Consider the following 18,554-nt stretch of genomic DNA (forward strand, 5'->3'; position numbering starts at 1 on the left):
TGTTATTAACCTGAGTAATATCTTAATTATCCAGATCATTCTGCTGTGCATATCAGGTTCCATTCTGTTAAATCACTTACGGTAAACCATTTAGAAGAGCCTAATATACAGAAAGAAGTCCCGGGTTCTAGTTTCTGTTCTGTCATTAACCTTAGCAAACTAGCTTCATTTCTCAGTGTGGTTTCTTACTCTGTTAAATTCCTGCTCCATCTATCTGTACATACCAGATGAAATGATATGTACAAATGCCCTCTGACGAGTACAAAGTACCATGTCATTCTAAGATATTAGAAAATTATAGTTGTTACTACATTGTAAGAACCCCAAAATCTAATGCCCTGATTCCTTTATTTTACCAGTAAAGAAACAGAGGAATATTAAGTAAAACAATATATAAGTAATATATAAGTAAAGTGCCCCAAAATTCAGCACTTTACTATTTATCATATTACATCTTTCAGAATAAGAAATACTGATACCTGAGGCTTCTAAAAAAATAATTCCATGATCAATGTCTTCAAAAAGTATCACCTCTCATTATTAAGGCTTAAAAAAACACATTCGTCATCACGTATTTCAATCTGATGATAGGATCAGGTCCTCTCTTATACCAGCATGGCTACATTTTCAGTCTCTGTGGTGATGTTCATTAATGCTTGTGTGTGTGTATTAGAAAGACTTGGTGGAAGAAACAGATACCCATGAGTAAACTTCAAAGGAGTTTCACAGACCTAACGATAACAGTGTCTACCAGTTAAAGGGAAAAAAAACAACATCTCAGACAAAATCAACAGATGAACAAACTGGGAAAACACTGGCAACTCATGACAGATAAAAGACTAATTTCAAAGAGCTTTTATAAATCGGTATGAAAAAGAACTCCTATCCAAAAGGAACATGGACAGGGGCGCCTGGGTGGCACAGCGGTTAAGCGTCTGCCTTCGGCTCAGGGCGTGATCCTGGCATTCTGGGATCGAGCCCCACATCAGGCTCCTCCACTATGAGCCTGCTTCTTCCTCTCCCACTGCCCCTGCTTGTGTTCCCTCTCTCGCTGGCTGTCTCTATCTCTGTCGAATAAATAAATAAAATAAATCTTTAAAAAAAAAAAAAAAGGAACATGGACAGAAAGCAGTTTTCAAATGGTTAATACAGACAGGAAAGATGCTAGCTCACTGAAAGAACCACAGACTGAACAGGTATCTAATAAAGGAGGGATAGCAAATGCTAATTGTCAAATCTAGGTGCTGAGAACATCAGCGTTCACTGCAGTGTTCTTTCAAATGTCTATGTGTTTGATAATTATCCTAAGAAAGTGGTACAAAATCTGGCACTGGTGGAGATGTGGAGAAACAGAACTCTTGTTCACGCTTACCACTTTTGAAGGGCTATCAAAATGTAAAATCTACGTTAACAGTTGTATGCTTGGCAATTTTACTTCTACAAACGTACCTTACAAAAATGTACAAAGAAACATGCACAAAACATGAAAAGAAACTATAAAAACACACATGAGGATGTTTTAGTGATGCAAGGTTTGTGATAGCAAAAAAGCGATCAATAACAAGGGTCCGCCAGAAAGATGCTGGTTAAATCGGTTACAATGTAGCCATATAGCTGGGATACTGTGCAGCTATTTAAAAGAAGACTTCTTATCTTAAAATAGTAGATGAATATGTCATTTTCCCCTTCTCATACAAGTAATCACCAAACAAGGAAAACAAGAAATATAAAAACTCTATTATCAAAAACTAGGGGACATGTTTAGCCCTACAACAAAATAATGAGGAAAGCCACCTAAATGAGGTAAAACCCAAACAAGAATTCATCAGAAGCTGCACATCTCAGATTAAGCTTCTGCAAAACAAGGGCAAAACCAAGAATCCTCTGTTTGGAACACAGCACAAGGGATACAGGGTTTCTCGGGTCCAGTCTGGCATCAAGGAGAAGCAGGGAGATGGCAACAAACAAAACACATGTAGGCACTCCTTTACAGTAAGCAAAAAGTGGGTGAGGCAGGGTAGAAGAGAAAGAATTCATTGTAAGTGACCTTGCAGCGGTACACTTCCGCTGGCAGGAGAGAGGAGCAGAATAACTTACTTATACAACTCCATGCCATAACAAACTTCACAGATTCCCATAAAGAAACCCTGCCACCCCCTCCCATCTCAAGGTGAGTAATAGCAATAATACACATCAGTAGAGGAACTACACAAAAATACAAGAAGAAAAAAGACAGAAGAGCAAATATAATGATGGTCAAAGAACCTGCCAAAGAACAGATGAAAACTGTGACCACAATTAATTAATGAAAGAAAATGTTAATAATGCATCCTAGCACAAAATAAAATCTCAAGGAATATACAGTAAGCTCAGAAAAGAGGTTTCATGAGCCAACAGAACTCAACAAAGAGCTAGAAGAAAAAATAAAGCCATTACAGAAATGAAGGTTTCATTAGAAGCAAAGCAGAGAATAAACTCTGATTATCGTGTGAACAAATGGACAAAAGGCTAAATAAAAAGGATCAGAGAAAAAAGATACATGTGGAAAATAGACAAAGGAGATCCACTATGTCTAGTTTGAAAAAGATAACTATAAGAGAAAACGTTTCAGAAATAATTCTTGAAAATTTTTCAAAAAAAATAAAAGACACATTCATAGGCTGAAAAGGTATGTACGTTTCAGGAAAAATTTATCGAAACTATCAATACTGGCATATATCCTAATAAAGTTATAAAACTTTAAATTTAAAGAGAAATTCCTTTGGGCAAAAAGAAAAATCATCTATAAAAGGAAAAAAAGCAGGTCAGCTTCAGATTCTACCTGGTATTTTTTTTTTTTTAAAGATTTTGAGAGAGAGAGAGAAAGTTCACATGAGTGAGCACACCAGGGGAGACAGAGGAAAAGGGAGAGAACCCCAAGCAGACTCTGTGCTGAGTGTGGAGCCCAATGCGGGGCTTGATCCCACGACCCTGAGATATTAACCTGAGTCAAAATCAAGAATCAGAGGCCAACTGACTGTGCCCCCCAGATGCCCTTCTCTCCCTACCATTTAATGCTAGAATAAGAGGTCTCAAGGAAACAAACATTGATCCAAAGTATACCCAGCCAAACTACTATTAAAATTTAAAGGCAGCGGAGGGGCATCTGACTGGCTCACTTGGAAGAGCGTGCAAGTCTTGATATTGGGGTCATTAGTTTGAGCCCTGTGTTGGGTGTAGAGATTACTTAAAGAGAAAAGAGAAAAAGGAAGAAAATTTAAAGGCAGTGGAAAAAAAAAAAAACTTATGAAGAAAAAAGAATCCATGGAATGTAGTTTCTCTGAGCCTTTCTTGAAGAAACTTCGAAAGCCAGATTTTAGACAAGCACGAAACAAATGGAGAAACTGTAGCCAAAGGACTGCTGTGTGGACTGACTCCATTTTACTCTAGGTTTAAGGCTAATATGAATATTGTATATATGGTTAAACAACAGAATGTGAATATTATAAATCCTGAAAATGTAGAAATAAGAGTACCAAAAGCTGGGATAGAAGTGGGAACAAAGATGGGAAGTAATACATATAAACACACTGATTTTCTTATCTTTTATATCCAGCCATCAAAGCACAATAATTCAAAACTGATAATACAAGTTACAGAGATACAGGTATATTTGGAGTTAGAGCAATGGTAAAACATGTAGTAAAAAGAAAAAAAAAAACCAGTAGTAGAAAATGTATCATTTTACATTCATGCTAGCTTTAACTTAAGAACAGATGTAAACTGCGTTTTTTTTTTTTTTAAGATTTATTTATTTTAGTGAGAGAGAGAGAGAGAGAAACAGATGGTGAGTGAGTGGGGGGAGGGGTACCGGGAGAGGGAGAAAAGTCCCAAGCAGACGCCCCACCAAGCACGGAGCCCAACTTGATGCTTGATCCTGGGACCCTGAGATCATGACCTAAGCCAAAATCAAGAGCTGGATGCTTAACCAACTGTGCCCCCAGATATAAACTGCTTTTATTCCAATTCATATACTCACCAGTATAAATAGAAGCTTCTCTAGCAGCAACAGGCATATTGGAGGTATTGGCTACCAAAGCTGTCCTCTTCATAATTGATTCCACCTTACCATCAACTTCCATCGTTAGCTAGAGACAAACAATCTATTTAGATTCTCTGATTTCCAAATAGAACATTTTAGTCCCCTTTTTTACAACTATCCATACTTAATCCCTCTTATATTCAGTTCTCCCAAAGTAATATTTCCCATCACTCTAACCTTTTCTCCCTGCCCCACTGTACTGTAAGAAGTTAGACCTTCTTTCTTTCTTTTTTTTTTTTTTTAAGATTTTATTTATTTATTTGACAGAGAGAGACAGCAAGAGAGGGAACACAAGCAAGGGGAGTGTGAGAGGAAGAAGCAGGCTTCCCGGTGGGCATGGAGCCTGATGTGGGGATCGATCCCGGGACTCTGGGATCATGACCTGAGCTGAAGGCAGACACTTAACAGCTGAGCCACCCAGGCACCCCAAGACCTTATTTCTAGTTCATAAATGAAATCCATGATTTTATGGAAAAAGGAATATTAGTTTAGCAACCTAGATCATATAAAACCTATATAAAGTTCCCATTCATAAATGCTTTGTCTATTTTATCTTTCTCCTAAGAACTGAAAACCACCAGACCGCAAAAAGAAACTTTAAAGTATTTGACTGATCAATTCAAATTCTTTTCCTTGAACATACAAATTGAATCACAAATATAATTAGAAAATTCCTTAATGAGATCCTTGACAAATGAGAGCATTGCTCCAGATCCAACACAAAGCTTTATTAATTGCTACTGAAAGTTGATTAGTGGCATTTTCTCTAGAATTATATCTCAAGCTTTATATATACAGACCTCTGGGAAGTCCCGGAGGACTTCTGACATCTCATTTCCTCGTTCACCACATCCTACATAGATGATCACATCACTGTTGGAATACTTGGATAAGGACTGTGATATCACTGTCTTTCCACAGCCAAAAGCCCCTGGGATTGCAGTAGTTCCTCCCTGTACACATCTAAGCGAAGAAAACAAAGCAGATTACTTTCCTTGCTAATAAATACTAACAAATAAAGTAGATAAGTGACACAGAAATACCAAGTTAAGGAAAGAAAACACTTCGAAATACTTTCATCTGTATCTATATCTATCTATCTATCTATCTATCTATCTATATACACACAGATAGATATACAGATACAGATACAAAAATTACTCCCCCGTTGATACCTATAACTGTATTTTTTTTTATTATCATTAACCATCTCTACCATCTTTAATAGATGGAAAGTGAGAATCTATGCCATAATCTAAACCTGGGGAAAAGGAATATGAAAATAAATAAAACAGTACTAATGATCATCTTTGAAATGCTTATATAAATTAGTTCATGAAAGCACAATATAGGAATTAAAGCTAAAAGACAAATTTAAACAACTTTTCTAAGTTGTCTTCCGAGGCAAAAAATAAGACCTAAGAAAATCATATCCTGCCATAAAGGTTAATGAACGAAGACGTGTTAAGGTGTCATCGTCAATCCCATTTTACACATTGAGAACTACTTATAAAGTACTTCCTAGGCGCTAAACACTGCTTGGAGATACTGGAGAGACACCAGCAAGACAGCCATGTTTCTGTCCACACAGAGCTCACATTCCAGTGGGGTAAAATGAAGAGGCAGCTGGTGATTACAGAGCCATTTAGCAGCTACGTTCAAACTTTCCCTACAAAGTGGCACCGAGGATGAACCACCCTTAAAGGCAGAGGAAAGTGCATGTTGTGGTGTGTCCGTGTGTGTGTGTGCACATGCTAAGTGTGTATGTAGAGCAGAAGGATGTGGAGAGGAGAAATGAAATGCAATGCTAAGGAAAATTTCTTGGTGATACTGTTTTGTTATAAAATTCACAGAAACACTGCCTTAATAATAAAGATAGATAGACTTCAATATAAAACTAATATGCATTAAAGTTTTTTCTCCTTCAAACTTTTCAGGACTTCGATAAACTAAGAGGGCATGTCCATTCATTCAATGGCTTTGTGTACCTCTCTCAAATCACTTTTAACTTGGGTGGGGAGGCAGGGCTGGGTAGACCCAGTTTGGAAGTTCAGCAATTCAACGTGAAAAAAGTGCTATCATAGAGAACATCCAAAATGTTATGGGAGAACACAGGAAGGGATGCAAAGTCTGACACTGGATTGGAGTGGGGTTAAGAGAGCCTTCTGACAGTAGCTAAGACCTGAAAGGAAACAGACACTAGCAAGACGAAGGGAAATGATGTTCCAAACAGAGGAGACAGCATACCCAAAGGCCCAGGGGCAAGAGGGAGCACTGCCTAAGGAACTAAAAGTCCTTCAGGATGCCTGGAAGATGGTATACAAGGAGCTTGGGCAGTCAAGTGGCTGAGATGATACTGGAAGGTGAGCAACTGCCAGATCACAGACGGTTTTGTAAGGAGTTAAGGAGTATTTGCTTTAAGAGCAATGAAGTGCACTTAGAGGTTTCAAGCAAAACAGTGCAGGACCAGATATGTGTTTTAGATGGATCGTTATGTAATATGGACAATCATTTAGAAAGAAGGCAAGACTGAAGAGAAGTAGTCTGATTAAATGTGATTATTGCAGGAATTAGGGTAGGATCCTTAATTAAAGTCATGGAGTAGGGATGAAAGATGTAGATTAAAAAATATCCAGGTAATAAAATAAAAGCACTTGTTCAATAACTAGATGTGGGCACGTAAGAATGATCATTGAGAAAAGTCACAGATTTTAGATTTGGCATCTACTGGATGGACCACAGTGACATCTGTTCAAAGAGGCAACAAAAAAGTTTCAAGGAAGAGAGTGGTGAGTAAGATGATGATTTTAGCTATGAACATACTGACTTTGAGGCACCTCTAAGGCTTCAAACGGAGAAGTATGAACAGAAATGAACATGTGAGTCTGGAACTCACATGAGATCTGGGAGGAAGATATAGATTTGGAAGTCATCATATTAATATTTAATATTTAAGTCATGAGAGTGAAATAAACTCCAAGAAATATCAAAATTAAGGGAGAAGGGACCTGAAATGGAGAATAAGAACTTGTGGACAGAAGCTAATAGGAAAAACAAAGAAAGAGCGTATTTCAAGGAGGAAAGAGTAGAAAGCAATATCCGAATTTGTAGGAATTAAGGAAATACTAAACTTATTTATTGAATTATCAGTATGGGAGTGAATGATGATGTCAACGAGAGCAGTTTCAACTGGGTGAGCAACATGAGTTAGATTGGGAAAAGTGGAGATGGCCAATTTATTTTTAAGAGGTCTGGTTATGAAGATAAGAAGACAAGTAGTGGAAGGTAGAAAGGGGAGAAGGGTGAAGGGTAGATTTTTTCAATAGATGGGAGATAATGGGAAGATAACCTTGAAGGTTACCTAAAGGGAGATAACCTAAAGGGAGGTCTCTGAGGAGACATGAGGTGGGATATACTCCAGAAAGAGGAAAGGAAGAAGGAATGAATGGAAGTGTACATTAATTGAAGGAGTTTCAAATGTGGTGGCCTCTAACTTCTCTGTGAAGGCTCTAGCATGATCATTTGTTGCCAAACAAAGAAGGAAGAATGGAGCTGAGGCCTTGACGCAGGTGCAGAGGTCTGAAACTGCTGCTGAGGAGAGGAGGAAAATGGTAAACAGGGAAATGCAGGACTGCGACCCAGCAGTGAGGTACTAACTTGCACTGTTTGCTTGATTTTCTCAGCAGCCTGTGTGTAGACCTAGGAGAAGGGGATAGTTGGACTGATTCACTGTTGGGATTTTGCCAGGTGGGTGTAACAAAAACGAAGAAACAAGAAAATTTAGTATACTGGCAAATACGCAGGAAATTGACAGACGAGTAAGCTTAAGCTACATATATACTGAAGGATAATGGAAACAGGAGGTGCTGACTAATAAGTCACAGGATCGAAGATCTTAACGAGAAACAGCAAAGACAACTGAGAGAGTAGGTTTCAGAGATCAGTGGTATATATGTGGGTTGGTGATCAAGGTTGAAGGAGTTACTGTATCATGGTTTCAGTCTTGTCTGTGAAGTAAATGAAATCATTTGTTGAAAGTAAAGCAGGGTATGGCGAAGCCTGAGAATTAAAGAGGTTTTTAAGCAGTCGAAGAAAATGGCAAAGAGCAGACTAGAAATTAAGAAAGAGTCCTGGGCAGCATGGGGAGCTCCGCTGATTTTAGAAACCATCGACTTACAGTGATACCAATCTACTAATTCCAGGATAGCTTAATAAAGATAGTTATATCTTTGGGCACAGATTTTCTTCTGGAAATTTTATTTTTTTCAGGAAGTTTTAGAAAAAAAAAACTTTCCTTTTGCCAACTGTGAAATAATAAGTCTTCAATGATTTGACTCTATAATAAGCATTGGCAATATATGAATATATTTAACTAGTTCACTATTATTTCTCTAGATAAAATTTATTATAGGATTAGCACATGAAATCTTTATCTATAAAGCACTGAAACAATAAGCACATACAATCCTCCGAAAAAAACGCACAGGACAACAGCTCAAACTTACGGAAAAAGGGCATCAAGGACCCTCTGGCCAGTCAACAAGGGATGATTAGCTGGCAGCTTCTCAGTGACAGGCCGAACCTGACGTACAGGCCATACTTGGACCATGCTAAACTTTTCCTTTATACCTTCAAATTCGAGCTCCAAGACAACATCCTATAAAAATACAGCGGGATGTTAAGTACAATCAAATTTATAAACACTCCTTCCTCTAAAATCAAAGTAATCCCAGATTCCTCTTGGGGGTGGAGAGGTGGTACATGGAAGTGGAGAAGGAGATCTGTACTTCTTATTGCAAATCTTTATATACAGTTCCCATTTTTTAAGCAGGTGCACTTATTACTGTTTCAAAAATTAAAATATAGAAGTTTTTGAGAAAGAGGTATTTCAAGTAACAGAGGAACAGTTAAATTATATGGATATGCACAGGGACAAGTCTTAAAAGATATAGAAGACAGTCTTGGGACTGGGGAAGAAATGAAAACTTTCATAATTTACTTGTACTCTTTCTTTTGTTTACTTTATTACAATGTTCTTATACTGATTTAATTAAAAATACTTACCTATTAAGAACCCTAAAATACTTAATAAAGTTGAATATTAAATATTTACAAAAGCAAAAAGGTGAGTAATACTCTAACATTTATGAACACTGAGATGGTTTCAACTATTCACAAACAATCCCAACGTCCACAGACCTATAGAAATTAGTAATTTTGTTGATACGTGAATCTGAATTATCTACTTCAGAGTGTTTCTTCCATGTAGGAGTGTGTGAGTTTCTAAGGTAGTGAGTGAGTCAGGCTGGCTGACTGCCCAGAATCCCAATCTTAACTCTTTTGTTCTCCATATTTTATAGAGAATAGACTTACTCTTGTGAAATGATTAGAAAGTATTCTTTTATCACATTTTATTGGGAACAGATTATTTGTTACAATGGTCTTCTCAATAAAGTTATCTTCATACCCACAAAGACTATTATGAGTCTACTGTATTTGATATGATGTGACTATCAATAACATTAAAGGACTAAGTTTTAACTAGCTCATCCATAGTTAGAATTCATATAATCCATCATACAACTTATTATGTAAATATAGACTGACAGTTAAAATCAAAGTAAGTCTATTCTATGCCTAAAGAATCAGGGCTTTAAGTAATGTAGCATAAGTTAAGAAGGTAGGAAAATGTTATACTACATATTGATTTCCCTTAAAAAAAAAAAAAAAAACCTCAGTAAGTTCTGCTTTTTGTATTCCCAAGCCCAAGTTTAAAAATAAAATCATATAAAAATCTTAAAAAGAATAATTATAGAAATTATTTATAGGAAACAACAGGTGTTGGCAAGGATGTAGAGAAAGGGAAGCCCTCTTGCACTGTTGGTGGGAATGCAAACTGGTACCGCTACTCTGGAAAATAGTATGGTGGTTCCTCAGAAAGTTAAAAATAGAACTACATTACAACCCAGCAACTGCACTACTAGGTAATTACCCAAAAGATACAAAAATACTGATTCAAAGGGATACATGCACCCCAATGTTTATAGCAGCATTATCAATAATAGTCAAATTATGGAAAGAGTCCAGATATCCATCCACTGATGAATGGATAAAAAAGAGGTGGTGTATGTGTACACACACACACACACACACACACACACACACACACACACTGGAATATTACTCGGCCATAAAAAAGAATGAGATCTTGCCGTTTGTGACAATGTAGGTAGATCTAGAGAATATTATGCTAAAAGCGAAATAAGTCAGTCAGAGAAAGACAAACACCACAGGATTTCACTCATATGTGGAATTTAAGAAAAATAGATGAACACAGGGGGAAAAAAAGAAGCAACCATAAAACAGACTTTTAACTGTAGAGAACAAACTGAGAATTACTAGAGGGGAGGTGGGTGGGGGACGGGCTAAATGGATGATGTGTATTAAAGAGGCCACTTGCTGTGGTGCGTGCTGGATGTTGTATGTAACTGGTGAATCACTAAACTCTACACCTGAAACTAATATTACACTGTATGTTAACTAATAGGAATTTAAATAAAACTTGAAAAAACATGAATAAGGGAATCTAACGTACAACACGATGACTGTAGTTAACAGTATTGTACTATATACTTGAAAGCGGCTAACAGAGTAGATCTTAAACACAAATTAAGTACATGAAGTGTTCTGATGGAAATGCTGACTAACCCTATTGTGGTAATCATCTTGCAATAGATAAGGGTATTAAATCATGGTAAAAAAAAATTATGGGACCATTTAAAACCTACACATTAAGTATCAATTCTATGACTATTCAGGACTAAAATGGGACAATTATCAGGTAGGGCCACACTATAAATACTTACCGAAGTATCATAATTTCCAGGTGGAGCAATGTAAGTTACAGTTCCTCTGTTTCGTGGGGGTAACATGATTTTGTGTTTGATGAGTGAGTTCTCATTGACAATTCCATAAATATCTCCACCAGTGATGTGACTACCAACCTAGAGAACAAATGCATCTGCTGTTTAAGGTTCAAATAAACATCAAGCTGTTTAATGTTTAATTAATGTCAAGTAGATTCATCCTTGCTGCTATTATTTAAATCATTTGCCTCATTTATCAATAAAACATATTAGTTCTATAATTCTTCTGGTAGATTTAAAGAAAAATTTAAACTATGCTTCTGTGGTCTATTTTTATTTGACTAAAGTACAAAATAGTTCACTAAACATCCATTTCACATTCTTTCACCAACTTAAGAAATCTTGGTTATAAAGACATACCCGTAGGTTTTTGCAAGGTGTAAAATCCCATTTGACATCTCTGCTAAGAGCGGACACATTTACTCCTCTGGGAATGTAGATACTTTGAGTCTGACTGCTGATATCTGACAAAGGTCTCTGAATACCATCAAAAATAGCTCCCATGATGCCAGGCCCAAGCTCTACCGAGAGGGGTTTACCAGTGCGGAGTACAGGATCTCCAACAGATACACCAGCTAGAAACAGTAGTTGAGGAAAACTCACTATGTAAGTTTAGAGACTCTATAAGAAGGAAACACCACGGCTGAACAGGAAATGATACTTAAGAAGCTAGAGCTGAAATTCTCAAACTTTCTTAGTTTGCAACCTCCTCAGTGTTTAACTTTTTCACAGTGACCTATGACAAAAGATATATTTAATAATTCCATTTATTAAATAGTTCTATCCAACCAATAAATATGTATGTCTAACAACTGTCACTTTAAGAGAAGAATATATATATATATAGATAGATTGAAAGAAAAAAATGGTATCTTAATTTCATTTTTAAGTAACACCAGTTCTTCAAATGTGCCTATTGGGCACTGTAAAATTTTCAAACCTTAGAATCAGACTGAACACCTGTTCCACATTCATTTTTGTATGATACCTGTTTTTTAGCTTAACAATCACCAAACACTCAGCTTTGCAAAGACATGACATCACTGACAAGAGTATAGTGTGGCCAAATAATGAAAAGTGTCTATTAACTGAAGCTACTGGTTCATATGATGTCTGACAACATGTCTGATATTCCTGTGTTAACCTCAAAAATTTTAAATATCCTGGCACATCACATGTGTTTGCAGCAGCTGCCCAGTGGGCCTTCTGCACAGTTTGGGAACCACAGAGCTAAAAAAGCAATACATCATTAATGCATTGTTTCAACTATACTACTGAGGAATATCAGTCCCCTAGAAAGGATATTAGTACCTGGGCAAAACCTTAAAATCTTAAGAATTAAGAAGTGGTTTTGAAAAGGAAAAGAATAAAACCTGCAAATAAACACACTGACACCATGTGCTCTCACATACTTGTTGACAGGAGTAAAATCAGTACAACTTTAACTGACGGCAATTCAGCAAAATCTATCAAAATTTAAAACGCATAAACCTTGACCCAAGAATCCAACTTCCATGAATTCACACTACAGTTACACTATAATACTGTTTATAACATATATAGACTAGACACAACCAAAATTTCTATCATTAAAGAGATCAATAAATTACGGTATATTCATATGATGGAATTCTATATAGTTGTAAAAAAAAAAAATAGGAGTTTCAATGAATTGCTCTAGAAAGATCTCCAAAATGTATTTTCATTTTCAATATGAAACTTTCAAACCTAGAGCAAAGCTGAAAGAATTTTAGAGTGAATTCTTTTTTTTTTAAAGATTTTATTTATTTATTTGACAGAGATGGAAACAGCCAGCAAGAGGGAACACAAGCAGGGGGAGTGGGAGAGGAAGAAGCAGGCTCCCAGCGGAGGAGCCGGATGTGAGGCATGATCCCAGGACTCTGAGATCACGCCCTGAGCCGAAGGCAAATGCTTAAGGACTGAGCCACCCAGGCGCCCCTACAGTGAATTCTTTTATCTACCAGTTAGGTCTTACCATTAACATTTTCCTATACTTTATCACATATCTATCTATCTTCCATAATACATATATTTTAAGTAAAAAAGGCAAGGTGTAGAACAGTGCATATAATATGAGGTCTTTTGGGAAAAAAGGTTAGAAAAATAACATATTTATATTGGTTCATATATGCAATTAACAAACTAGAAGGATATACAATAAAAGGAATTAATAAAAATGGCTGCGTGCATGCTTGTATGTTTTGAAAATTGGCCAGATATAGGATGACAGTGGTCGAGAGGGTTGTCACAGTATACATGTTCATTTGTTTTTATCTTAAGTCTTCAAAGTTAAGAGCAATGAAAGTTCAGAAGAGAATACTAATTTCTTAAAATAAGGTCATTCATTCCTAGTACCTTTCTTCAAATTCCTCTATAAATCAGGTTTCTTTATAACACCAACATTTCATGCTTTTGATACTATTGGTTGTTGCTGCTTCTACCTTTGCCATAAGTCCTTAAATTCTGATTTGTAGAAAGTAGCAAGACATTGAACCAAAAAGGATACAAGTTTCTTCATACACTTGGATAGTAGCCATGTCACCCTCCAATCGGATAATCTCTCCAACCAACTCACTGTGGCCCACTCTCACCAGTTCATACATGGCTGCACCTGCCATGTCACAGGCTGTAACCACTGAAAAGAACAAATGAGTATTTGGTAATTTAAGATTCTGGGAATAGTTACAGATAATTGAAATATCTGATTAATACAATAATACACCTCTCTCACATACTAAGAAAAATAAAACACCTGCTATGAAACATACATACAGTTTCAAGAAAATATGCGTTTTTAGCATATGATATACAGGTAAACAAAATAAATTTGTTAGGCTAAAGCTTATTTATTTCATTTACATAATACACATGAAAATTATTTTCAAAAAGTCTGAAGTTCTATATGGTAAAATCTTACCTAGCAGCATTGAGACACATTTTTTTGTTTTTAAAGATTTATTTATTTATTAGACAGAGAGAGACAGCCAGAGAGAGAAGGAACACAAGCAGGGGGAGTGGGAGAGGAAGAAGCAGGCTCCCAGCAGAGGAGCCTGATGTGGGGCTCGATCCCATAACGCCAGGATCACGCCCTGAGCCGAAGGCAGACGCCTAACCGCTGTGCCACCCAGGCGCCCCGAGACACATTTTGATCAACCCAAGTTGCTATAAAACATGGAATGATGGATTTGTGAACAATAAAAAAAACTTTAAAATTGGAACAAGAGCTTTAGCTAGTAGCATGGTAGAATGCCACACAATTATCAGTTTGCTGTGTTGTCACCATTCCTTTGAGAAATAGTATTTAAAATAACATCTTTAATTTCATTTCTAACACTTCATATTAGTGGTTCTTAAAACTCTACTGCAACAAGGACCCCTTTGATAAACTAATGACAGCACTACCTTGAAAAACTCACATATGCATCTAAAAATTTTTTTCAGGGGCACCTGGATGGATCAGTTGGCAGAGCATGCAACTCCTGATCTTGAGGTTGTGAGTTCGAGCCCCATGTTGGGTGCAGAGATTACCTAAAACATAGAATCTTTAAAAAATAATTTTTTAAATTATTTTTATTTTTATTTTATTATTTTATATATATATAAATATATAAAATATATTTTATTTATTATTTATTAGATCTTTCATCCTTTCATAAGGATTTTTATAATCAGTCATCACCACTGGGTGAAGTCCTGATTAAGAATCCCTATATCTTATGAATACTGAACCAGAATTTCTACTTACTATTTTAGATCATGCTGTCTAGTAAATAAGTTACTTTTCTGGTAGGCAGGGAAAGTTGTACATTTTCCGATATGTGTGGGAATAACCGTATTTTTAATATTTAGCCTTCTGATATAATTAATTAGAACTATGTATTGGGTAATATTCAAATGGAAACAATTAAAGTATTAATATTTAATTAACTTGGATTAGAATAATGAAGATTTGCTAATTTCATAAATATTTACCTCTATACCTACTATATAAGAAGAATAGTTAAGATGAACTGAAATGATAGAGACAACTAAAATTTTATTTTATTATTTTTTTAAGGGGGGAGGGGAGAGGAAGAGAGAGAATCTTAAGCGGGCTCCCCACCTAGCACGGATCCCGACTTTGGGCTCAATCTCACAACCCTGAGATCACGACCTGAGCCGAAATCAAGAGCTCGACACTTAACCAATTGAGCCACCCAGATGCCCCTAAAATTTTATGTCATATTTCATAAACCCCAAAATATTCCACTTCTCTACCATTTCATTAAGTACTTAAGAATAATAAAAAGGTTCCAGGAGCAGTTTACTACAAGTTTCAGAAAAATATTTTTACCTAAACTCTTTTGATGGTGTTCTTTTTTGTCTTTTCCCTAAAAGTTCTTGAGTGTTGCCCAACTTTCCTAAAGACCCTTCTGATCATCAAAGGGAAAACTGTTTCTCAGAATGGCAAGAGACTGAAAACAGTGAAATGTATTTTTGCCAGTGAGTTCATGCTCAAACACCAAGTTCTAAGCTGTAGAAGCTTTGTAGGGAGAAATAAACAGTGTGACTGACTGACTTCATTTGCATAAACACCAAAAAAGGGTCATCACGTCTATTGTGCTTAAAACAAAAAAGCCACAGCATGAGGTTTATAAAAAGACATAAGGAAAAATATCCATGGCACTAAGAACTATAAATCAATGAGCAGGTTTACCTATGGAAAACTGTGAATCATATTTTGCAGTTGGAGTAAAATGAATACTAGAATGAGATTTATCATTTAAAATGCAGTACCGCAAGTTTTGGCAGAATAAACAAAGTTTTTAAACTGCTTTCTATTATTCTCACGTCATAAAACTTCTTTCCCACAGATAGCTAGTTATGCAATATACGAAATAAACGTTCAGAAGGATTTATACATGTAAAGAGCCAAGGATGATATTGTTGAGAAATGCTCTGAAAAAAATTATTTAAGTTCAAACCACATAAACATATATTTACTGGATGCCCATTATCTGCAAGGTATTACATACTAACATCTATAAACTTTATATAGCCTTTTTACCCCAAATTTAACGAAAAAAATTTAAGACATATCTAAAACTCTGAACACCTATTATACATTTACATAATAAATAGGATATCACAAATTAGTGCCCAATAATTATCAAATTAAGATAATGAATGCCAGAGAAGATCTTATGATAGAGGTATTACCTCAGTGTTATAGCAACTATGAAATCTTTTAGGGACAAATAGAATTTATATGGGTGAACAGAAACCTGTGTATTTTACCTAAAACACCTTGAAAAGACATTAATTGAAGTTAGGAATCTTTACTATTGAGATTATTACATATTACTTACCAGGTCCTGAGACCCCATGCACATAACCAAACGTGCTTTCTTTATCTTCATCAAGTATTTTGGGTAGCTTGGAGAAATCCATCATGTTAATTTACCTACGGTTAAAAAAAAAAGTTATAATTACAAACCCTAAAGCAAAAGAACTGACATAAGTAGTCAACTCTCATCATCAGTCTATTTTTGAGCTATTACCACTTCTTCAGAGTAAAATATAAAATTCTTAAAATTTGTTTAAAAGTATTTCATTTCTGTAAGTCAAGCAGAGAAAGACAATTATCATATGGTTTGACTCATTTATGGAACGTATGAAATAGGAAGATCAATAGAAGGACGGGAAGAATGAAGGGGGGGTAAACAGAAGGGGGAATGAACCATGAGAGACTGTGGACTCTGGGAAACAAACTGAGGGCTTCAGAGGGGAGGAGGAGGAGGGGATTGGGATAGGCTGGTGACGGGTATTGAGGGCACATATTGCATGGTGCACTGGGTGTTATATGCAAATAATGAATCATGGAACATTGCATCAAAAACTGGGGATGTACTATATGGTGACTAATATAACAAAATAAAAATTATTTAAAAAATGTGTCTCATTTCTGGGTGGTCTAAGTTATTAAAATTCAAAATCACATATTCCTATGCAAAGTACTCCAGAGAAAATACCAAGGAGCATAATAAACAATGGCTTTTCCAGCCCAACACATCTTGTCCCCACTGCCATTACCACTCTAACCTCCTCTCCAGCTACTCTTTCCCTTAATCATTCTGCATACACATACTTAACTCTTCGCCATCTCTCAAAAACATAGGCATTCTGCCCCAGGATCTTTGTACTTATCCCCCTGCCTGGAGTATTCTTCTCCCAGATAGCCACTCCTATACCTCTTTTAGGTCTTTACTAAATGTCGCCTTCTCTGAGGTGCTTCTCTGGTCACCTATTTAAAATTGCAACATACCTCTCTCCTTCTCTGCTTTACTTTTCACCATTTGACAAATTATATCTTACAATAAAAAAATTTTAAATGTATTTTTTTAAAGATTTTATTTATTTGACAGAGATAGAGACAGCTAGCGAGAGAGGGAACACAAGCAGGGGGAGTGGGAGAGGAAGAAGCAGGCTCATAGCAGAGGAGCCTGATGTGGGGCTCGATCCCATAACACCGGGATCACGCCCTGAGCCGAAGGCAGATGCTTAACCGCTGTGCCACCCAGGCGCCCCAAAAATTTTAAATGTATTATCTATCTTTATAATTTTTCTGATAAACTATATCTTACAATATCTTATCTATCTTTATAACATTTCTGACAAATTATATCTTATAATAAAAAAATCTTAATGTATTATCTATCTTTATAATTTTTCTGGAAGCAATTTTCCTTTTTCTTTTTTTTTTTAAAGCAGAACACAGAACAGTTTAAGAAATTCAGTTCAACTTCTTTATTTTATAGGTGTGCAATCTCAAAAACCCAAAGAATGAAATATTCAAGTCCAAACAGAAAACTGGTTGCAGATCCCAAAGTAGAAAGTTTATTTTTGATTGCTGGTCTAACTTAATAATTATTGGCAATTTAATAAGGAAGATAAAGTATATGTACATATAAAAAGCTAATAATGTCCCCAAACAACCATAAAGTAAGGGTAACAGATCGATAAGTAATTGAGTACCAAATAATACACACTTATTTACCAGAAGTACAAAGATTAGAATGTTTAGGGAAGACTTCTTGAAGGTGAGGTAGAATTAGCACAAACTAAGGAGGACAGCAAAGGCATTCCAGGTGGGGGAAATAACAAGCACAAAAGAATGGAAATAAAATTTGCAGGAACAGTTAACAGATCAGTCTGACTGGAGTAAAAGGTTTATACTAAGGCAACAGCAAAAAATAAGGATGCAAAGGTAGAGAGACTAATGTGTGGGTCTTGAAATGAATACCAAGTGGACTTTAAGCCTATAAACAATAGGAAACAACCAAGGGGAAACTGTTATGAGAAGGATGATGTTTAATTCAACTAACAGATTTAAGTAGGGGAGGGAATGCAGGCAAGCTGAGAAGTTGAAAAGCTCTGGAAATAGTTATGGCTTGAATGTCAATGGAATTCAACTTATTAAATGTTTATTGAGCTCCTACCTTGAAAAGGCACTGTGTTGAACTTAGGGAATAAAGATTGTGAATAAA

The 18,554-nt window shown here is 36.0% G+C and overlaps 1 protein-coding gene across 2 annotated transcripts in view; it reads right to left on the reverse strand.

Annotated features, from left to right (window-relative positions):
* The window catches only part of ATP6V1A (ATPase H+ transporting V1 subunit A), a 57,206-nt gene that overhangs the window by 13,776 nt on the left and 24,876 nt on the right, over window positions 1-18,554 (reverse strand). For both annotated transcript variants that reach the window (XM_045785157.2, XM_045785158.2), the window contains exons 2-8: window positions 16,377-16,471; window positions 13,535-13,663; window positions 11,368-11,582; window positions 10,948-11,085; window positions 8,587-8,738; window positions 4,882-5,044; window positions 4,019-4,127 (exon numbers count right to left, since the gene is read on the reverse strand). In XM_045785157.2, coding sequence (XP_045641113.1) covers window positions 4,019-4,127; window positions 4,882-5,044; window positions 8,587-8,738; window positions 10,948-11,085; window positions 11,368-11,582; window positions 13,535-13,663; window positions 16,377-16,461 — 991 coding nt within the window. In that variant the 5' untranslated portion in view covers window positions 16,462-16,471. The remainder of the gene's footprint in view (window positions 1-4,018; window positions 4,128-4,881; window positions 5,045-8,586; window positions 8,739-10,947; window positions 11,086-11,367; window positions 11,583-13,534; window positions 13,664-16,376; window positions 16,472-18,554) is intronic.

This window comes from Ursus americanus, chromosome 4 (genome assembly GCF_024610735.1).
Source record: "Ursus americanus isolate L20-20 chromosome 4, mUrsAme1.1.p, whole genome shotgun sequence".
NCBI classification, from domain to species: domain Eukaryota; kingdom Metazoa; phylum Chordata; class Mammalia; order Carnivora; family Ursidae; genus Ursus; species Ursus americanus.